Source organism: Vidua macroura, chromosome 2 (genome assembly GCF_024509145.1).
Source record: "Vidua macroura isolate BioBank_ID:100142 chromosome 2, ASM2450914v1, whole genome shotgun sequence".
Taxonomy (NCBI): Eukaryota; Metazoa; Chordata; class Aves; order Passeriformes; family Viduidae; genus Vidua; species Vidua macroura.
Genome location: NC_071572.1, coordinates 25,999,675 through 26,022,392, shown reverse-complemented (window position 1 = coordinate 26,022,392; position 22,718 = coordinate 25,999,675). Strand labels below are relative to the sequence as shown.

Genomic DNA, 22,718 nt, shown 5'->3' with positions numbered 1-22,718 from the left:
CTTAAGTCTCAGGACTGGCTTTTCCTTGAAGGCAGAAGCAGCCTGAGCACTAGAGGGTAGCTTAGAGCCTCTCTGTCCACCATCCTTGGTACATGCCAGCTTTTGCCTAAGCCAGCCGTGTGTGCTTGCCAGGAGGAATTCTGGTATCGCAAAATCCACCAGTTTACTCAGCAGCTGTGTGCTGTGTCCCTTTCCTGGATTTTGCAATCTGTTCAAATCTGCTACGTGAAATCACTCCCAAATCATTTGTCAACATGAAAAAAAGAATGTGCTCTAATTCTTCCTTTTGCTGCAGGCCCTGGGGTTGCTTATGACCTTTGATGGGAGGTCCAGAGGCAAGCAGATGTTTCACTCATGTCCTCTCAGCAGGGCACAGAAAGAACAATGGACAGAAAGTGATGCCTTCAGCTACCTCAACACCTTTACAGCCCAGTCTGTGTTTTGCTTCAGTCCTCAAGCTCCGCTTAAGTAGAAGAAAGCACTTAGCAAGAGAACATAAGTAGGATCTGGGCAGGACCCAAGCCTGAGGCTTTCCTTTGAAGAGGGATCTTTCACCCTGATTGAGCACAAGGCACAGTACCCGTGGGACAAAGGATTTGAACAGGACTCCAGTGGACAGAAGAACTCAGGGAACAAACACTGCTGAGCAGACATGGAAGTAAGCCCACTGAGGAGCTGTACAGGTGAAGACCATCAAGCTGGGATAACTGACCTGCCCACTCACTTGCCTGCCCACAAGTAGTGCTGACTGCAGCAATGCTTGCTGTTTCCAGAGCTGTGTTTTTTCAGTCTGCTTCGCTCACAGCACCTGCTATGTGAAATGACCCAGTACCAGCTCAAAGCCCAAGAGTGATGGAGCAGGTGCCTAAGGAAGTTCAGTGTTCCAGAGCACAGGGGAACATAAGAGATTGGAGAAGCTTTGCAAAAGCCATTGGAATTCTAAAGGGGATAGAGGCTGATGGGGCTTTGTTAGGAAAAAACCCAACCAAAGGAGAACAAAAAAGAAAGAATGGTTTATTTCAAATGCTGTTGTACATCAATATTTCACCTAACAGAAACATCTAGAACAATACACATGCAAGGAGTTTTCCAATCCTCAGTCATACACAATCCAGAACGAGATACAAAAAACAGTGGATGTGCACATATATTTTTTCTGATGAGCAGTGTGTACAAATTAAACTAGATTGAAGTACAATCCTTATAAAGCAAAACCTCTTTTTAATTAGATATGCAATCCCCTGCTTTCTTAATCTTCTGTACACATCTTAAGGTAGAAGCTAAACAACTCCAGCATGGACAAACTCCCTGCTGAGCCAGACTGCTGCACTATGAGGATTAACTGACTCCTATCCTTCCTGCTTTCATCATGGCTAGTGATTGTTCAGAACATGTTTAGGAGCCTCTGGTAGGAGCACTTGTGACAGCAGATAGGAACCAAAATGGCCATTGATAAATAATTCAAAGAAGCCAAAGACCCCACTCAGCAGCCTTTTTGCTTGGGGACATTCCCTCATTCAACCAATTCCAAACACTTTCACAGTCCTCAGAGGTGTGCTTTAAAGCCAGCAATAATACAAATGGAAGCAGAACATATCTTTAAGAATCAGATCTCAAAACAAACTTAGGAGTTGTATAGGAAAAGAAAGCTTCCATTTCCAATCCTGCACCTTGACAGCTAACAAGAAGGAGCAAGGGACGCACCACCACTACAAACTCATGACTGTTCTTACCCAGCGCAAGAACCGGGACAGTTTGGTATAGACACCATATTTGCCTTTCCTTGCACATCCTTCACCCCAGCTAACAATTCCAGTAACAAAATAAGTATCCTTATATCTGGTCACATGGGGGCCACCACTGTCTCCTTGGCAAGCATCCTTTTGCTCGGTGTCATAGCCAGCACAAAACATGTTCTCTGTTATTGCTAAGTTAGTGGACTGCTTGCAAGTGTTCCTATTAACATAGGGGACTTCGAGCACCTTCAATTTTTTGGATGTTCGCCCGCCTTCAAATTCCCGCCCAAAGCCACTAACCCTCCCAGATTTCTGGTTCATCAGAACTTCATTAGCAAAGTCTGCTTTGGGGAGACACGCTGCGATGACATACTCTGAATAGCTGATAGGTTCCTTCAGCTTTAATAAGGCAATGTCATTATCATAAGTCTCAACAATAAATTTGGAATGAACAAATATTTTGTCCACAGTGTGCATTGATTCAGACTGCTCTTTCTTCTCTCTGTCCACTTCACCTGCACAAGAGCATTAAAAAGGTCATTAATGTGGAGAAAGTATAAGAATTCCAGAACAACCTTGACAGAGGAAGAGAGTAGTATATTCATTCTGAGTGCTTTGTTCAGGACCTTAGACCACACAAGGAAACTGTAAACAGGTATGGCAATATTTCTTAGCAGCAACTGAATTGGCTTTGGTCCTGAGATTTGGTCTATGGAGATTTTTGTACCAGTTTACACAAAGGCATAAGCTGATTCAACTAAACTAATGCAATTTTGTGTGGAAGCACCTACAGGAGCTTGAGCCTGGCTTAGAGAAGAGAACATGGTCTGGACTACAACAGCGCAAAGATGAAGCTGTGTTGATCCTATGTCCTGGCTCAAAAGGGAAGCAATGATAAATCTAAGTTTGTTCTCTTGTACTCTATTCAATGAGTTATAGCTTTCCTGGGGGTTCCTGCAAGAACATATCTGGATGCTTCTGAAGTTCCAGGAATGATGAGCTTCCTGCAGAAGCACTGCTCTGCTGAACACATTGATAACCAACATTTCTAGAATATTTGACTCTAATCACTTCCAGCTAGCTGGTAGAGAAGAAAGAGAAGCACCTGTTGTTACAAAGAAAGATTGTCAGAATAACAAGAAATTATAGAAAGCAGCAAAAAGGTAACAAACCTTACTGAATCATGTGTACATTTCATGGGAGATTTAAGGCACAGAAGGTTAGGCACAACAGATACTTTGACCTCAGAGGAGTAAAAGAAACAATCACTCACCAACAACAACTTTGATTTCTTTGGTTTGGTTTATGCAATGAGCTGCAGTAAGTATAAAATTTTCATTCAGAATAGTTCCACCACAAAACTCTTCTCCTTCCTCGTTTAACAGAACAGCCTGTGAAGCAAAGAAGGTAAGTGCACAAGGAAGAAGTGCAGTTTAATGTAGATGAGCTATAAAACACTAAGTAATTTCTCTGCACATTAGAGAGATGCTTCTTACTACAACATGCCCCTCCTAGCATTGCATTCCCACTTGCAGAGGGTACAGTTTGACTTCTACTGCTACAGAGTCCTGATTGTCATTATGTGAAGTTAACATTTGGCTTCCACATTACCTCACTCGCAGTGCTGAGTAATGTCCCTCAGGCACTGACTGACTGAGCAGGCAGAGTGCAGACTCTGGATCACCCCATCCCTTGGACTTATCCCCCAGGCAATCTCCAAATGCAGGAATTCATTTTGGCTGACCCAAACACAAGGCTGAATCTGAGATATGAGGGTATATTTCTGAACCAAACGCTGCCTTTATCTGCTTTATCACCCTGCTCTCACTTGTGCTGCCTGGGTGGATGGTCTCAGACAGAACCAGAACGTAACCTGCAAAAATGGCCTGGGAGACCAGCATGACCCAGAAGTGCTCTCTGGGGGTAAGGTAGGCAGTTCCATCTAAAATGGCACAAAGCCTTTTGTTTCGAACCTGTGAGGCTGCAGTTTGCAGAACAGCACATCCAAGTGCCCAGGGCCACACAGTTCAGCTACATCTCGCTGCCGCTGGCAGGCGACATGGGTCATGTTCAGAAGGCACCCAGCTGGAAGGAGCCACCGCTCACCTTCCCTCAGAGACACGCTCTGCAAACATGCAGAGCAAAGCTCCCTCCATTTACCTGCCATGGGCATTGGCCAGGAAGACATTCATCCCCACCAACTATCCTGGTATCGACATACGGAGTCTTGCTGCTTGTTCTGTTGTCAGGCGGAGGCGTTGGGCTTTCTGTGGTAATTGCAAAGTCCTCCTCCGCACTTGTTTCGTTTGCAGGAAGGTCTGCTTGATCACTTGTTCCACTGCTATGGTCAGTGGGTGAAAGAACAGATCTTTTTTTCCTTGCCACAAAAACTTTTCCACAAGGGTATTTTACTGCAAAGAAAAGAATGCTAAAATTAAAGATGGAGAGAAACACCAGGCTAAGAGAAAGCTTCTTAGAAATTACAAGGAAACAGAGTGAAGTATTATGGGTTACAAGAGCAATTCGTTATTTTTTACAACAATATAAGAACAAGATCATTAGCATATATATGACAACCATTGACCAGTCTTTTTATGAGTGCTAACATGTACTTGTGTAAGTAGCAAAAATTATAATTAACTTTTCAGTTTCTATAAAAAGAAAAGTTTTGAAAAGCAAAGTTTTGCAGGCTGCCAATTTATGTGTTGTGTAAGTATTTAAAAAAATGAGTTATTAATGCAATTACATTTCTCTTGGCAACAGTGGAATTTACTATGATAATTTGCTGAGATGCACCTTGCAAATGGTTCAAAATCATGTTGATTTTGATCCACTCCATCACAGCACCTCACAAATGGAAAGCTTTGGAAATATAAATCTCCTGGCCTCACTCTTGAGTCTATGTCATGTAGGATACTGGTGGTTCAAAAGACATTCTTCAACTGTAAACCAAGACATCCCTTAACTGTGAAACAAGTCTCACCAACCACTGCTATTGCTTTATCACATGGCTTCGTACCTGTTGCAACACAGTGTTTGCCATCCTCTGCTAGAGCATACCCATCTGCACAGGAACACAATACATCCTTCCGCCCATCTCTTTGGACGCTGCAGAACTGCTCACAGTCCCCGTTGTTTATTCTGCAGAACTTTGGTATGACTACGAAAGAGATGGTGGCAGAAAAACTGTATAGAAACACTGACTTCACAGAAGGTCTGGAAGTTCCCTGAAACAAAACCCACTCTTCAAACAGGATCTGTATCCCCACCTGCCAAGCACCTGAAGCACCCTTTAGGAATAACTAGCGTGAGTGCTGAACACCAGCTTGTACCTTACAAAGCAGCCACATCCAGCACATCAAATGTACTTGCCAAGTCTGAGTGGGCCCAGTGGCCATGGTGTGGTGAGCTCCAAAAGCAGAGACAAATTGTCAGGAGAAGAATGAACAAAACACTAACAGAGAACATAATTGTGTAAACCCTCACACAATTCCTCCCTCCTGCCCTAAAAACTCCAACTCCTCATCACTCCCCTCGGTCCTCTGACTGAACTTCGGTTCCACGCTCTCGCTCTTACTTCTGGGCTAATGATACCCCCACCCATGGCAAGGTCACAGGGGCAGCTCTATGCCACAGAAGTGAGCCCCAGGAAGGATTTCCATGCAAAACATGCTTCCTTACAAAGCTCCCTGGGAAGTTTGCTGCCACAGTTCTCTAAAGCAGAAACTTACCAAATTCACAGTTCTTGCCTTGATAACCATCCAAGCATGTGCAAGTGTAGGAACCAATTCCATCTTTACAGTGGCCACCATAGTGACAAGGATTTGAACTGCACTGGTTCCCATCTACAAAAACAAACCAAAAACCAAATGATTGTAAGCGTGCAAGCATTTTCCATGAACTCGGAAGAGCTCTTAGTTTTCTTAAGCCATCTTTCATCCTTCCTTTTAAAATGCAGGTCCTGTGAGTTGCACATTCCAGATGGAACAAACAGTATAAATGCAATCATTCCAAAGCTGCAATGATTCATCTACATATCCTCAGTTTTGCAATCTCTTTTTGGTGGCCACTGTATTATGATGCATACGCAAACTTTTTTTTTGTGGGAAGATAAAGAAATTAGCTTGTTTGGTTAAAGCATGGTGCTGATATGGACAGGGTTGGAGATTTGATCCCTGTTTGGGCCATTCATTTATGAATGATCAATGACTCAAGATTCTTTGTGAGTCCTTCCAACTCAGAGTATTCTTTGATACTATAATTGGTCAGAATATACATACAGTGAAGCCAGTAAGAGCTGACAGGACATTTCCGCTTTGCAATTACTGCCTAAAATTCTGAACTTCTGGCACCTTGCATTTCCCTATAGTTTTTGTTCTGTTTCATACAAAATGCAAGATGTCCAGAAAAGTGACACTTGATAATCTGCTGCTTTTGCTAACATGCTTTAATCCATCTATTTTACCACTTGTTCTGCCCTTCTTTGGAGCCGCTGAAACAGCAATTTCCATAGCAGAAACAACTTGCAAGGAGCTACTCTTTCTAAGGATCCAGCATGCTCTGTGTGTGGTATTTCTGGACTGTAATCTCTGCTGCAGCTTTGCCTGTCATGGGGAACAGCTGCTGGAATTTGTGTACTGCACCCACAAAGCAAGATCCATTTTCTACCTCTGTGTGGCCAAAACCAAGAGCTCTCCATATGTTCCAGCCATGGAGGCTCTGAAAACTTTGTCCATGCTTAACAGAGGGAAGACAAGACCAACTTTAACAAAAAAAAAAAAAAAAAAAAAAGGACAGACTGAAGGCCTACATAATAACTTCTGGTTTCTGCCTCCTCTGCAGTGCCATAGCACTCTATTCTGTAGTGGTCTTAGCTAAGCAGCATCCTATTGTTAGAAAACATACTTATTTAGTCTTACCCTCCACTGTAGTTGCAGCTGTGGTAATGAGTTTTATATCAATATTGCACAAATTGCAGAATCCCCTACTAAAATAGGAAGCAAGAACAAATTGTTCTGGTAACTTGGCTGAACATAGCTGTGGTTTCCAATACTTCTGAACACTCATAAAGCATTTGTGGACTGTGGTTTTAAATGTATGAAAACTAACATTTCTGCTAAGAGCATTGGCACTGATATTCTGCTGCTTGTATTCTCATAAGGAAATGGTTTGAAATATTCCAATCCTCTTTACTGTAACACTGACACAGGCTTTGCTTGAAATTTTAGTCTGTAGGTTGCAGAGTTCATCCCATGCTTAGAGGATTGTGAAAGTTTGTGTCTTCTTCATGGCAACTGTCTTCATTTTTCTGCAGATTCCAAAAGACAAAGCTGAGCTGTCTTTGGTCAACATTTTTGAGGCACTCCTCCTAGTGTGCAAACTGGACATATACTTTCTGGAGAACATGTTATCAAACACTAATACATTAAAAATCTGTCCCTGCAAAGTGCTTACAAACACTAGAATTCTAATATATTAAACTCACGTATTTAGATAAAAAAACAGAATACTGTTAGGTAGTATCTGCTGATCCATTGGCATATTCACCTTGAATGCCAAACAGTTCTGTAAAAAACACAACCAAAAATGCTCTTTAAGACAGGAATCAATAACACTTTGGCATGGTATGTGACAGGAAACTTGCAAATGACTATGCAATGGAATTTAACTTTGTGTTGGTTATGGCATTTAAGAGACACCCTCATTTGTGACTCTTTGCATCTTGAATTCTCCTATCTGTGGCAGCGCCTCTGAAGGAAAACTCATCTGGCAGTCCCACACACAGTTTCTGTTCCTCACTGTTCTTTGTGTGCAAAGGACCACTGTTATTTTTTTGAGAGGACAAAGGTCAGCCCAGCAACTGGAGACAGCTGAACCTTGCCTTCAGATGAAGCAATTGGGTTCAAGCAACAACAGACAGTAAATCAGATTCCTTTTTCAGAGGAAACACAAGGTGAGGGTGTCCCAGAGTGAAAAGAGAGGAAGCAAGGGAGCAGGAAAGGGTTACTTAAGAGGTGCATCCTTTCAAACCTTGCAATAAGGAAGCTTAATCTTCTAAACAAACACAGAGTGTTTCTTACCTACATAGATGTTCCAGAATTCCTCCTACATGTAAGTGTGAGAAATGGAGGAAAAAAAAAAGAAATGCAGTTAGATAAGAATTATCAAATTCCTCAGAAAAATATTAGATTGTTCATACACAGGATACTTGCAGGATACTGTTAAAGGAAATCCTTTCATTATGGATACATACAGTACCTAGCAGCCCACTATTGCCATTTAATAATTTAAAACCATATGATCTATATAGTGCCCAGTTCTACAAAAATAAGTCTCATGTATTTTTCAGAAATATCTGAACCTCCTGAGAGTTTTTCCAGTGTGACCCATTCAGCATAAGCCACTTGATTTCTTGATAATTACCTTTCCACCACTTCTGACTGAATTTACTTATATTCCCATAATGCCAAATTCTCAGTCTTGATCCCCCACCACATACTTCCATCAATCAGGACCTCACAAATCCTGACATTTTAAAGTATTTTGTCTGATTTGTATCCTCCTTTCCATTTGCACTGAGGACTCAGGATTCTACCTGTGCAAGACAGTCCTTTCCAGTGACATCTGGTCACCAGGCAGAACAGGCTGTGCTGGTTCTGCTATAGGTAAGTCAACATATGTGATCTGAAGTACACTGGTGATGCACTCAGGATTCCCCACCCAGGACACCTCAGGGCCACTCCAAGAACATTCTGGCCATCAAGTAATGCTAATGGGAAGAGAATCTGGCCTTAGCTCCAGTTTCAGGGTAGTTCTAAACAGCCACATAGCTGCAGTCTCTATTTGCAATACCACCTTTTCTACTTACAGTCCACACAGCTGCCCCATCTCTTTAATTTTCCCTTCAGCTTGGGAACAAATCACATTTCTGTCTAAAGTTAAGCAAGCCATTGAAGTAGGGCAGGTGACACAAGAGTCACAAACTTCATTCCAGTCAACATTAAGGCATTTATGAATTGTTCACAGTATACATTCTCTCAATTTACATAAAGAGATCTACAAAATTACAAGCAAAGCTGCTTGAGATAAGTTCAGTAAAATTCCCTCATGAGATTCCATGTCAGCATTTGCCTTCTCAGACTTCCTGTGGACTGCCTTGACCACAGTCATGGCACTTAGGGATGTAACCCAGACAGGGTGAATGTATTTTCAACACTTATACTTATTTCAACACTTATTATAGCAGCAAAGCCATTGAACATCAAATAACTTTCAATGGCAATTAAACAGATCAGAACAGGTAAAAGAATGGAGGATTTAACCTGGGCTGGCCATGCAAGAGCTAAATTAAGACTGTTATGGGATGATTATTGTCTTAGCAATTCCACCCACAGTCAATCACTATTTGTTCTTTGTGTTAAGTGATTGGGAAAAACTTGTGAGTTTTGATGCCCAGCTCAAAGGACATGAAAAGTAATTTTTTAATATGAAATATATAGACCTATGTTTCATATTAGTTCATCCTTACAGTTTTCTCCTGGTCTTCAAAAGCTTCTCTTGCTTCTTCTTTTGAGCAGCGCTCCTCATTGCATTCTCTTTCAATATTCCCTTTCTTCAGTTCCTCTAAGAAAGAGTTAGCACGTTTTGTTCTTTCCAAGAACTTGTCGGCATTTTCTTTCTTGATGAATACTAGATAGCAAAGAAAAATTATACAGGTGGGTAACATTTGGTGGTGGAAAAGAGTCACGACACATGAGTGAAGTAGAAACTAAGCCAAAACAGATCACACTACCCGTACACAACATTACCTGTGAGGTTAGTCCTCACACAGGCTGATACATCCCAGTCTCTCTGAGAATCAGTAGCCTCAAAACAAAATGTAGGACCTCAAAATTCTCTCCTACTCTTTTTAATCTTGAAAAGGTTGCCAATGAGGGCTTATATTCCTGCTGCTCCTGCTCAAGACTCAGTCTTGAATGGAATGACTTTCCCTGAATGCTGGGAAGATTACAGAATCACAAGGTTAGAAAAGACCTTCAAGATCACCGAGTCTAACCCATGTGCTAACACCTCAACTAAATCATGGCACTGAGTGCCACATCCAATCCTTTTTTAAACACATCCAGGGATGATGACTACACACATTCCTGGTACATTCCAGTACTTTATCACTTTTTCCATGAAAAACTTTTTCCTAATATCCAACCTATGGTGCAGCTTAAGGCTGTGTCCTCTCATTCTGTCAGTTGCTGCCTGGTGAAAGAGACCAACCCCCACCTGACTACAACCACCTTTCAGGGAGTTGTACAGAGTGATAAGGTCACCCCTGAGTCTTCTTTTCTCCAGGCTAAACAACCCCAGCTCCCTCAGTCATTCCTCACAGGGTTTGTGTTCCAAGCCCCTCACCAGCCTCGTTGCCTCCTCTGGACACGCTCAAGCGTCTCAACGTCCTTCCCAAACTGAGGGGCCAGAACTGGACAATAGCACTCAAGGTGTGGCCTCACCAGTGCCAAGTACAGGGGAAGGATGACTTCCTGGAATTAAATAAGTTGCTAATTACCCTGTAAAGAGTGTATCTTCTAGGAAAGTGTGAAGAGTTTAGAAGCTGGCATTTAATCAAGTTCTAGCACCTGGAATTTACACTGAGGAAATACTTTCCAATATTTCCTATATTTCCAATATTTTTTAGCCTGGAGTGTGGAAGAGTGTGCTACAGATGTGACTTCAAGGACAATGACATGCTCACTGGGAGGCCTGCACATTGCTTTTGGAGCATTCTTCATGCAGCTTAATTTCATGACAAATAAACCTGCTAAAAGTAATTACATACCCTAATATCCTCCAAGTGAGCACAGAGGAGACTTATTCTGCTTTCACTGAAATTGGTGGATCATCCTCAGGGAGGCAAGTTCTGTTTGTGTTATTTATATTAAGCAATCCCATGCATAATTTGAAGCCCCACTTACTTTGAAAAGGCTCCTCTCAAGGAAGGCTTACAGAAAGTACTTTTAACTTGCGACTGTTAGTTCATTCACCCACTATCTTATTTGCCCTTAAATCCCCTTCTTCAGCAACAGGAAAGTGACAGGACACAGCCGGTGGGGTTATCACCTCTCTATTCCTTTGCTTTCACGCCACCCGCATAAGCGGATGTTTTTGTAAACTTGAATTAGACTCTTTCTGAGGCTGCTCATTCTTTTCCCAAGCTCTCTATCATACTTCCTTCTTTAGAGACATAAAGGAGCAACAGGCATTGGTCAGTGGAAGCAGGATATTCCAGATACATGCTAAAGACCTTGTTTTAAACCCCAAGCAGTCCGACTCACTGAAGGAAGAGTTACAGCTTTTGAAGTTATTTGCTCATGCTTCCTTGGTCTTAGGCGCTGACTCTGGCGGCACAAGAGGGCAGCGGGACCTGCTCCCCCGCTGTGCCCCAGCTCCTCCACGGCCAAGCACATCCCACCACGACTTGGCCAGGTTTCCCCTCACACACGAGAGCACCTCAGGCTGCGAGGGCAGCTGTCCTCCCGGTACGAACGGCGGGCAATCCCACTTTCCTGCACCGTCCCCGAGATGCCCGCAGCAGCTCCCTGCCCCCGAAGCTCAGCTCCCCTCTTTACGGCGGTGTGCGGGGTCGGCACAGGTGCTGATAAGCCCTCAGCTGCCTGGAAGCCGAACCTGCCGGGGATGACGAGCCGTGGGGTGCCCGCTGCCCCTCCTCGCCGCCGCGGCTCCCGGCACTGTCCCGGTGCGCGCCCCCGGCCCGCAGCATCGACCCGCCACCGCCTGCGGCGTTCACCCGGCAGGCCCCCCCCGCCCCCGAAGACTATTGGGAAGGGAGATTCCCCTTCCCGAAAACATGGAAAAGGAGCCGCCTTACCGCCTCCCTGAGCGCGGAGCTGGGCGGGCAGCGCGGCGCAGAGCAGGAGGAGCAGCAGGCGCCCGGCCATGGCGGCGCCGCCGATGCCGCTCCCGGGGCCGCGCCGGTGGCACGGACGGGAGGGACGGGACGGACGGGACGGACGGGCGGGACGGGAGCCGAAGTCTTCGCCCCCTCGGGCGGGGTGAGACTGAAGCCGCGTAGCTTCACCCTCACCCTGCCCAGAAATAGCGGAAGCGCCGCCGGGACAGGGTGACAGTCACGGCGGGATTTCTCAGTCGGGGAGATGAGGCTGCTCTTCTTTTTGTTCTTTATTTTTTTTTTCAAAGCCCAAGGCAGCGCGGCTTTTTTTTTTTTTTTTTTTTTTTTTTTTTTTTTTTTTTTTTTTTTTTATTGCACTTTTTATTTTGGAGGAAGGGAAGTGAATCGTCCCTCAATAAGCCGGCGTGGCCCCGGCCCAGTGCTGGGCAAAGCCGGGCTCCCAGCCCGCTGCAGCCGCTGTCCTCGGCTGCTCCCGGCCGTGTGTCCCATCCACATCCAGCTCTGTAACTTGTTGGCTCCGCGCTTTGGACCAGTGACCTCGGCCGGGCTCTCGCCTGAAACTGGCCTCAATCTCCCCTTTCTTATGGGGAGTTCACAGTGCACGGCGGAGGCCACGTCCTCAGTGCTTCCAGAGCCAGTCATCAGGTCTCCTTCGTCTTCTGGCTTTCCTAAGCAGGCTGTTATATTTAAAAAAATAATCTAAAACCCACATTCGTTTTGAAAAAGTAATTTGGTGCACCAGTTATTAGTACAGATTTCTTTTGGTGTTTAACCCCTTTTTTCTGCAAGGTGATTTGCTTCCAAATATCACTATTTTCACTGGAATGTTATAGAGGAGAAATCATCTTGTGGATCATGGTAAACAGAAACTATTCTACCTTGAGGGTCGTCAGGGATGCTTTTACAGTGCCGAGCACCTCATCTAAATGAAAATGGGGCCTTATTTGCTGGTCATTACTTACTTTCTCCTTGAGACTGGACTCTCTTTAGGAGTAAGGAGAATCTCTAGTGCATGTATGCATATATACTGTAACATCTCTTGTTTTTCAGGTCTCTGAAATTTGCTGCCTTTCCTAGTTCACTACCTAAATGAACAGTAAAACTTCCTTCTCTGTTAGTAAAACAGGTTATAGGATGTTCAGTATTGCATGGTATGTACCATACAATGACAATGTTTTCCCCTAATAATAGAGTATGATCAGTTGTGTCCTACTTGCTGATAAGCTTTTGTGATTGAGTTGATATTCTGCATTATTTGAACAATCTAGAGCATAAATTCTGCATGAGATAGTTGAACTGTTTTCCAGTCTCCCAGTTCAGTTTTATTTTCCTCACCTTTTCAGTGCTTTCATACTAAGGTTAGAAAGTACATTTTTGAACTGTATATGTTTTCAGAGAGCTTCAGGTTCTATCATTTGTGCCTTAAGACTTTAGTGAATGGTCTTTGGTCAGCGTTTTGCAGGGGGGTAGACAAATATCCTGTTCTGGATTTAGATCCCAGGATAGAGCGTACAATTGAGATTATACTGGACAACTAATTAACATTCCCTTTCATTTGCACTCTTTCTGTAGACAAGCATACTGTCAAGGCAAAGATAAGATTAAATCAGTGGTATTCTTTACCACTCATAAATATAGGGTTAAATATTGCACTTACTAGCCTTACAGCAATGGTGCTTGGTGCAAGATTTAAATCAAGTTTTCATAGCAGATCTGTAAATATGAAATAAACCTTTTCCCAGATTTCTTGTCCTGGAGAGTGCCTGCAGTTCCTCCCCTTCAAATCTCCTTGTTGCCACTGCAACTGCAGGAGAAAACTGCTCTAACATAAGCAAAAGGAAGCACCTTTTCTGTTTTTGTTTCTGCCATTTCATCATCACATTACAGGATCCATAGCATAGGAAGTTATGAAAGCCAGAAGCATAAATGTGTTCAAAGGAAATTGCACACAATTATGGACAACACATTTATTCATGACTGTTCAATCTAATGCAACTTCTGGCTCAGGAAGTCTGTACTTCACTGATTACAAGAAGTTGAGAGAGTAGCTGGAGGAAGGCTTATGATCTGCATGATGTGTTGTTGACAGTCTTTCTCTCAGCATCTGACTTTTAGCAGAAATTGATGCAGAACAGGAGGGACATTGTGTCTGATTTGTTATAGATATTCTCTGCCTGCTTGACAAGATACACAAGTTTACAGACAACACAGAGAGGGAAGTTATTTTATGTATTCAGGTAGGCCTTAGGCTCACTTCAAGTCTTTAATAGTGTTGTGGGTATGGCCTGCATCAAATATCTAAGATAATGAAAGAATCCTTCAATGGGGAAATCATACAGAGGGACTGGGGGGCAATAACACGACCTGGAAATGTGGCTCAACATCATTAGTCCATGTGCTTCCTCAACCAGTCGATGTATTTCGATACCCTTGTGTAAACCCCATAGCTGCCTTCAACAGCACAGCCCTTCCCCCAGCTGACAATCCCAGTCAGAAACCAAGTGTTCTTGTACTGTGTAGCATGAGGACCACCACTGTCTCCCTTGCAGGAGTCCTTAATCCCAGACAGGTCTCCTGCACAGAACATATTCTCTGTAATATTTAAATCAGTCTCCTTTTCACATTCTTGTGTCTTTACACGTGGCAAATCAACTCTCATCAGAACAGAAGAGGTGGCACCTCCATCTATTAGGCGTCCCCATCCGCTTACTGTGGAGAACTTGATGGTGGACAGTTCAAACACAGCAAACCTTTTCTCAGGCAAACATATTGGCACCACATAGTCAGTGAGATTCATGGGTGTTTCCAGGTTCAAGAGGGCAATATCATTATTGACTTGTCCATTCCTGTATTCTTCGTGAATGATCATCCTGGCGACTCCACTTTCTTGCTCAGTTTTCTCATCAACATTTATTTTGTGTTCACCTGGAAAAGTTATTAATCACAAGTCATATCAGGTAGCTCCTTGAGTCCTTGGAAGTTTGAGGTTGTGGGGTGTTTCTAGTCTGACACCTCTAAGGACAATTACTTTGAACTGCCAAAGCCGCCTACTCTGATTTTATCAGGTTGAGAAGATGCCACCACCTTGATAAGATGAGGAGGGGAAGATACATACCCAGTCTCACCCGAAGCTGTTCAGGGTGAGTATGCTCCAAGCAGTGAGCTGCAGTGACCACCCACTCTGGGGAAAGCAGGGTGCCACCACACTTTTCTCTCTGATCCTGTATTATAAGGGCCTGCCAACATAAAGCAAATTTATGTCTTTCATCAAATGTGCTTGACATAAATCTCAGCAGAGATGGGTTTTATATTGCTTCTTTCTGTCCCTTTATGCAGATGTGTTTGACAATACCACGCTGACTGCATGGACCACTTAGTAAGGGAAGACTTCCCATGGACATTTTCTTCATCTTGTAGTATGGACCCTGCATATTATGGCCCAAAGCATATCTCTAACTAAAGCTGCAACTATAATTCTTTCTGGCAGTGCAGTTAAGGACTAAGGGGTCAGGAGATAGAGACAGTTGTGCTTCCACTCTACTCCTGTGAAACCAGGTACTCCAGAACAAAGCTAAGTTGCTTAAGTGAAACAGGTGGATTTGCTGGCTATGGATGAAGAAGGAATTTGGTTATCAAGACATGGCACTTTTTATGAATTTTTAACATCATAGATTTAAAGCAATGAATTTAGTGTAGTGATTTCATAAGGAAATTTGAAAAATAAAAGCAGTGAAAGATTTTTAAAAACTCACTTGCCATGGACATTCACCTGGAGGACAGATGAAACCACCTACTATTCTCCCATGTACAGTTGAATTTTTTTTTGCCAGCACTGGTATTTTTCCACATGGGTATTTCACTGGGAAAAAAGAAAACAAAAAACCAAAACCCAAAACAACACAAGGCAACAAGGATTTTATTGTACTGAATTCACAGCAAAATGTGTAATGTCTTCAGTGAAGCTTTGTCCGCTGAAAAACTGATGTCTAATCTAGGACCATGGATTCTCAAAAACAATGTATAGCAGCTCAGCAGGTAAGCAGTCTTTTTTTGTTTGGAAACAGCCAGAAATGCTCTTACAATTAGAGTTGAGGCCCTTACAGCATCACTGACATGGAGTCACCTATCATAGGCCTTTGCAGACAATTAACCTGCTTAAGATACACATCAACACAGTGAGGTAGGCTGCAGGCTGGAGTGCAGAAGTGTCCCTGACAAGCTCTGTAGTCTATACATTTTCTTTGTCCCTGCTGACTTTAAGTCAGTTGTACCAAGTGCACAGCATCCATGGCAGGGTGAGACAGAGGCTTAATCGTGGGGTGTACTTCTTGCCATCCTTTTTTTGGGCAGAGCCAAAGATGTCCCAAGGGCAGAAACTTGTCTTCTGGTGTGCCTCTCCCACACTACCGTGTTTGCTTGTGTCCAGAGCCTGCTGGATTCTTCCAGACTGCACATCTCTGTTCTGCCTGAGCCAGCATGTGAAGACTGGCAATAAAGAGAATCAAATCCTGACTGAACTTGCAGTTAAGCTGTAGTGTAGAGGAAGTTTTGGTGTTTCCAGTACATCCTTCACCCAACTGAGTTTTCCTGTAAAGGAGAAGGTCTACCCTCGGGGGTGCTTGTGTGCCATGTGTCTGTGCTGTAACTGAGCACACCATCCCTTCTGTCTGGCAGTCACTTCACTCTGTGATAACACTGTGAGAAGGAGTGCTCTTTTTCTACCTCTTTGGGAGCCAGGGTCCTATAGTCTCTGCTGAGCTGCATGCAATGTCTCCATGGAGCTGTAAGTACTTTAGCTGACATGAAGACAGCATGAAGGTTTTACAGGTACATGCAAGGTATGGAGAAACAGGATGCTTTTTGGTGGCAGCTGGTGAAAGATTAAACAGACGTAACACATAACACCCATAGTCTCTAATGCTGTGTGTAGGGCAACACAAACTTAGGCCATTGTGGGATATGACAGAGGGACAGTGAGGGGACTGTCAGCCTGGCAGTTACACAGTTTTTTTCTACTTGCAACACATGGTCAGTTTTACAGCTATTTTGGTCCCCAAGAAGCAACCAGCAACAAATACATCTTCCTTGCAGGGAAAGATGCACTGAAAAGCCTGTGAGGAATTTTGAATTGTTTTTTCTTAGCTTTAAACAAAAGCAGCTTTCCCATCATGTGGTATTGCAGAATCTGTTAATAAGGGATAAGCACATTAGTAGACATTTTTTTCTAATGAAATTGCTGCTGTTGAGAGCTAGGTTGTCATTACCAGCTCTCTGCATGAGTGCTCCATTGAGGTGTGTGCATGGGAGCACCACTCATCAGAATTACTTTGCATGCTCCCTGTGGCTCTGTCCATTATGTTGTTATGTTCATATCCCCAGGGGTCTCCTTTTCCCTCTAATAAAGTAATTCAAGTAGGCATCTGCAAAAGAGTCAGGTGCCAGCTTATGTATTGGCAAAAAGATTAACTTGCACTACCCTAGTCCCAGTTGAAATTTACCTTGCTAGATGAAAGAAATATCTAGCCATACTGTCTATAGGTATACCAAAAGTGTGTTATTCCTAACAATAGAGAAGAGAAAAGAGAAGAGAAGAGAAGAGAAGAGAAGAGAAGAGAAGAGAAGAGAAGAGAAGAGGAAGAGAAGAGAAGAGAAGAGAAGAGAAGAGAAGAGAAGAGAAGAGAAGAGAAGAAGAGAAGAGAAGAGAAGAGAGGAGAAGAGAGGAGAGGAGAAGAGAGGAGAGGAGAAGAGAGGAGAAGAGAAGAGAAGGAGAAGAGAAGAGAAGAGAAGAGAAGAGAAGAGAAGAGAAGAGAAGAGAAGAGAAGAGAAGAGGAAGAGAAGAGAAGAGAAAGAGGAAGAGAAGAGAAGAGAAGAGAAAGAGGAAGAGAAGAGAAGAGAAGAGAAGAGAAGAGAAGAGAAGAGAAGAGAAGAGAAGAGAAGAGAAAGAAAGAAAGAAAGAAAGAAAGAAAGAAAGAAAGAAAGAAAGAAAGAAAGAAAGAAAGAAAGAAAGAAAGAAAGAAAGAAAGAAAGAAAGAAAGAAAGAAAATAGATTAACTGTTTTTCTTTGGTTTTAATAGTCCTCTTCCCCACTTGACTCCTGTGCTGAAATAAATATAGTAATAAAATCTAGTCACAATTTCAGATTGGAGAGACAACAGTAAAACAAATCTGCCCCCAAAGTATTTTCCTACTGTGAGTGTAAGCTAATGCAAAAAAAAAGGACTTATGAGGCCCAGAGCCCCTCCACAACTAGATACCCCTCAGCCTGACCCCAAATCCCTGACCACCTGCTGCTCTGCTTTATTTAGATCACCTGGTGAGGAGTGAGGAGCTTGTTTCCACTGCTCAGTTCCTTTCTACTCCACTAATGGTGAGGGTGTTCCCAAAGGAAGAGACAGGTTCAGCTTCTTCCTAGCCCTGAGCAGGTGGGATGGTCAAACTTGAATTCCCCACACTCCAGAGGAGTGGACCTCTGGGACCAGGAAGAAGTCCAAAAGGATCTCTGCTTGATGGTCATGCTGACAACTGCTTTTCTGGGGTGGCTAACTTGCACCAGAAGCCAAATATATGATTTGGGACTCTGCCCACGGAGAAGAGGTGAGGAGCTGGTATCTGACCATTATGCATTGCATGTCCTGACATGTACATATTGAAAACATTTGAAAACTTTTTCTTCTGCTTAGACTTAGCATCAGGTTGGTAGTGTCTTACCTTGAGGGATGCAGGACACGCCATCACTTGCTAAAGTGTAATCATCATCACAGAAGCACAATCGTATTTTGGATTGCTTGTCAGTACAGTACTGTTCACAGCCACCGTTGTCAAAAATGCACTTCAGTTTGTCAGCCACAGCTAAAGTCAGAGAAAGAGCATTTAGGATTCAAGACTTGGATTTTTGCGCTTAACATTGATAACTTGCAATTGGAATGTCATCAGGAAAGCAAAGCAGGAAAAATGATTTCTGTGATTTATGCAGAGCAACTTCATCAAAAGCACCTTCCATCAAAAGCTAAGTAGGCCTGGATCTCCAGGGATTAGGGGAGAATAGGCTTTGCTTAAGAAAGATATACCTAAAATTAAATCAATCAGCATTTATACGGTACCTGAGCTGTCTCAAGAATTGTAATTGTGTGGTAACCATTGTAAAATATGACTGAAAAATTTTAATTCTTTGACATTTTGCCATTTAGCAGGCAGATGCTCTGGGATGACTGTTAAGACTGCCTGCCTAGACTTGATGAGTGCCTAGCTCTTGTCCAGACTCTGCGTGTTCTACGGATGTAACACTCAATGTTCAATGTTTCAGTGTCTTCTGAAATCAGTGGAAAGATGTGTATTAACTTCATAAACCGTGGGATCCTTTCCTTTGGTCTTTGTGTATATGCAGTGTAGTTCTCACATAGTGCATGGAGCTTCTAAGTTAAAATAACTTCAGCACTTGAGTAGGAAATAATTCCTCCTTTTCTCTCAGATGGTGTGCAAATGCAATTTTTCTTTTTTTTTTTTTCCCACAAAGTCATTATAGGGCAATAAGTATTCTGCTGCCTTGCAGTGCCTGACTGCTATCTGGTCAGATCCATCCTGCAGCACCAAAAGTGCTATGAACAGTAGCTGTCACAGCTAGTATGATGCAGAATCACAGAACCATAGAATATCCCGAGCTGGAAGGGACCAACGAGGATCATCAAGTCTAAATCCTGAATTATAACGACTGCTATTGTTTATCTCAATGCCTTGCATTTGAATTAATAATGGCATTTTTATTTTGGTAAGTTATGCCACAGCTGACCTTTTTCACAGCTTTTGCCCTCATATTCGACAGGGCAGCGGCAAACATAATCCTGGAACTGGTCATCACAAATCCCGCCATTCTGACAGGGGTTGGAGGCACACTGGTTGGGGTCTGTAAAACACTCAGTGTCAGTCCAGCTCACGCAAAGAGCTGCAGCAGTGGGAGTGTTCCACAGCTGTTAGAACATCCTGAATGATCGTACCGGAATAGGTGTGCCAGAACTCTTCCTGGAAGAAAAAGATGTGAGGTTTAATTAAAGAAGAATCAAGTCAAGTCTTACAGCCCTTGTTGCACAGCATGGGTTACAGACAGAGTGATGCCACTTCTGCCTTTATAGTTTGTGACAGTTAATATCCATAAAATATTCTGGTTTCTAGATTGTACATTATTTTCATATACTAATAGAGAAGGGGCTTGTTTAATGCACATAAGTGCATAAATAAGCTCTGTATAGCTGAGGTGGGATTGACTAAAAAAATGTTGCACAACACAATAATTTAAAGTATTGTCAGGGCAGGCATTACTGGGGGTTTGTCTTAGAGATCATCCATTTTCCCACTGTCCCCTAGATGGTTACTGCTTGGGATTGCCCATGCAGTGTGCCCTCCTGCAACTCACTGCTGCTGTGTACACCTGTAAATAGAAAAGAAAAATGCAAAACGCAGGACACAAAGTGCTTTTTTAACTCTGGTGGTTTAAAGTGTCAAAATACACCCTTCAGTAGGGAGATTCCTTATGACAATGAGTGCTCACCCAGCCCTATGTTACTTACTGTCCTTTCAATATCACCATAAATCTCTCTTGCTTCCTCATAGGAACACACTTCTTCTATGCATTCTCGCTCTAGTGACCCCAGTTTTATCTCTTCAAAGAAGCTGTTGGCTCGTCTTTGTCTTTCCAAAATGTTGCTTGCCTCTTCCTGCTTTAGAAAGACTGAAAAACAGTGGCACATTCTGTCAGAACGTGCCAGACAGAGAGAATGGGAGGGCAATTTCCCCTGAAAGCGTTTGTGCTTCCCAAGCTTTTTCTGAGACACTTAAGAAGAAGATGGGCAGATGTGAAAGAGTGTAGTTTCTCTGGCCTGCCTCAAGGTAAAGTGACAACAGAGGAATTTTAGAGATCCCAGAGCTTAGGAGAAGATGGTTTGTTACAGCAGTGGGCTGTGGGTGTTGTATGCATGTCAGTGACTCCTGAGCTACTGTGGCATGTCATATGCATCTTAGCCCGTAGCAGCTGGAGAGCCTGAGTCACTTTATCAAGCACTGCTGTACATGGCACTGGAAAGCTCGTGTCACTTTATCTAGCACTGGTGGACATGGTAAAAGCTGATTTTTCTGTGCTTGATACAGTCAGTCACAGTGCCAGGTGGACCACAGTCCTGCCTTCACCCACAGTCACATGTTATTTCACACCCCTCCACTTGTTGGACTCAGGAAGGGATTTATCCCTCCTCTAGTAGACCACAATTTTGAGCCACCGCTTTAATATATTAGCTTTAATTTTATTCTATGGAAAAGGTTATATTATGTATAGGAAGGCTGGAGAATACTGACTGCATTTCCTAGTGGAGCCTGTGAATGGCTCCTAGCTCCTGCCATCACCACAGACTACAGCCAGGAAGGGGTCTTCTTGTGTGTCTCTGCCATGCTTTGGAAAGATACTGGGTACATAGGTTTGATAGCAGGCATCAGCAGAGTTCATTTCCTAGAACTGCATCAGCTTGCAACTGGCAGAAGTGTGCACTGGACACACTAATGTCATGGTCATCATGCTGACCTGCTCCTCAGCCTCAGGATATTAGCACATCACACAACTGTGCTCTCCCAGTATAATTCAGGATAAGGAACAAGAAGGCCAAGTGCTGGTGTGTAATTTTGCTCCATGTACAACACAGAAAGAATCTTGAAATTTTTAGTTTTTCCTTTTTTTTTTTTCTCCTTTATGTCTGTAGGGGAGCTTACATTTCCGTGCTTTAACTGTTTCACCTCTGCTTGTGGGTAGATTTGGGGATTGAGGCTGATCCATATCTCCTGCCTTTCCCCAGGACATTCTCTCCAAAAGAGTGGGAGTTATCTTCTACCTGCTGAAGGGGCCCTGAGGGATGCTGAAAGACAGACTCATGTGTGTCATCAGCAATACACCCAATCATAGATGCTGAGAGGGTTCATTCCAGTCTGAAGTGATGTGAGGTGTCTCCATAAACATTTGTCTCTAATTCAGGATATTGGCTGAATTACATGCAGAATAGTTGTAATTTCCCCCTGTATTTCAAGGTTACTTAGAAGAATGAAGTATTCTGCACTGCATTTATTCCTGGGTGCTTCATAAACATTTGGTCATTATAGGAATGTCAGCTCGGTCTTTCTGCCTCAATTTCAGTCAGGTTGTATGCATTTGATGCAGCTTTTCTTAAAGGCTTTTAATTAACCTTGTGCTACAGATACGTGGCACATGTATCAGTGTATGGGCACAGACTCTGACAGAGGAGCATGCCTGAGCACATGGCTTGGGACATCCATCCACTAATTTTGGCATTATCCGCTTTTTTGTATTGGATAATTTCTGACTTTGCTACCTATTTTTCCACCTTTCCTCACTGCAACAAACAAGACCTAGTCAGTGGCTAATGGGGAATCTGAGAACACTGGATCTGCCTTATTAATATGGGAGTTTGATTTTGGACATACACTGAGCAACTGAAGAGCTACCTCTTCTCTGCCTTCTACTGAAACAGGGTGGATCCTACCTGCTTTAATTACTCATCATCTGAATGACAGGCTACTGATGCTTTGCTTTGAAAAATGTCCCAGTTCTGCATGAAATAACAGTAAATCCCAGTTCCTTTCCTCATGTAGACAGCTGGTGGTTTTCCTGCTGTCTGTGCACCAAGATAAAAAATTAATTTAGCAGTCTAGAGGTGCTTTTCCTTAGTTGGCAGAACAAGTGCATGGAGCCATTTCTGAGAGTAAATTAGAGCTTTAGAATAACACACAGGCACAGCAGGAGACAGGACAAACACGCAACAGTGCTCAAAACTTGCAGTGGAAATCACCTCAGTAACAGGAAAGAGGAAAAGGTCCATTGCCAGTAAACATCATTACAGCTATATCCTACAACATACCTGCATCCAGAGGAAGAGGGATCAGTAGCAGAAAGCAGAGAAACAAAGCCACATACTGCCTGGAAATCATGATGAACCCTGTGAGCCAGTGTTCTGGTAGTGTATTGACATTTCAGCAAGGGCTGTTTGGCCAAAGGGCTCAGCGTCAAA

At 43.2% G+C, this 22,718-nt stretch overlaps 2 protein-coding genes across 4 annotated transcripts; both read right to left on the bottom strand.

Moving 5' to 3' along the window:
• Positions 1–993: 993 nt before the first annotated feature.
• Positions 994–11,820, bottom strand: F10 (coagulation factor X). The gene is made up of 8 exons (XM_054002724.1): positions 11,617–11,820; positions 9,265–9,425; positions 7,817–7,841; positions 5,468–5,581; positions 4,756–4,896; positions 3,897–4,147; positions 3,010–3,127; positions 994–2,251 (listed from the first exon to the last, which is right to left on the bottom strand). Exons 1-8 carry the CDS (start codon positions 11,684–11,686, stop codon positions 1,710–1,712), a joined length of 1,422 nt encoding a protein of 473 aa, XP_053858699.1. The 5' UTR covers positions 11,687–11,820; the 3' UTR covers positions 994–1,709.
• A 1,790-nt stretch (positions 11,821–13,610) lies between these two features.
• F7 (coagulation factor VII) lies at positions 13,611–22,718 on the bottom strand. Of its 3 annotated transcripts, none has more exons than XM_054002736.1 (8): positions 22,569–22,718; positions 20,220–20,380; positions 19,650–19,674; positions 19,445–19,558; positions 18,367–18,507; positions 15,411–15,517; positions 14,774–14,894; positions 13,611–14,583 (listed from the first exon to the last, which is right to left on the bottom strand). In XM_054002736.1, the coding sequence occupies exons 1-8, from the start codon at positions 22,636–22,638 to the stop codon at positions 14,045–14,047; spliced, it is 1,278 nt and encodes a 425-aa protein (XP_053858711.1). In that variant the 5' UTR covers positions 22,639–22,718; the 3' UTR covers positions 13,611–14,044. The 3 variants fall into 3 exon arrangements, with proteins under 3 accessions (XP_053858711.1, XP_053858719.1, XP_053858730.1); XM_054002744.1 differs by having other exon boundaries at positions 20,220–20,400; positions 22,569–22,639; XM_054002755.1 differs by lacking the exons at positions 19,650–19,674; positions 20,220–20,380 and having other exon boundaries at positions 22,569–22,716.

Excerpts from the sequence above, each read along its gene's own strand:
- F7 (XM_054002736.1), bottom strand. The coding sequence starts at position 22,638 with ATGATTTCCAGGCAGTATGTGGCTTTGTTTCTCTGCTTTCTGCTACTG. Across the intron at positions 20,381-22,568 it reads CCCTCTTCCTCTGGATGCAG|TCTTTCTAAAGCAGGAAGAG; the intron begins GTATGTTGTAGG and ends ACTGTTTTTCAG. Across the intron at positions 15,518-18,366 it reads CGTGTCCTGCATCCCTCAAG|TGAAATACCCATGTGGAAAA; the intron begins GTAAGACACTAC and ends CTTTTTTCCCAG.
- F10 (XM_054002724.1), bottom strand. The coding sequence starts at position 11,686 with ATGGCCGGGCGCCTGCTGCTCCTCCTGCTCTGCGCCGCGCTGCCCGCC. Across the intron at positions 5,582-7,816 it reads ATTCTGGAACATCTATGTAG|ATGGGAACCAGTGCAGTTCA; the intron begins GTAAGAAACACT and ends TTGTTTTTGTAG. Across the intron at positions 3,128-3,896 it reads CTGGCCAATGCCCATGGCAG|GCTGTTCTGTTAAACGAGGA; the intron begins GTAAATGGAGGG and ends TTTGCTTCACAG.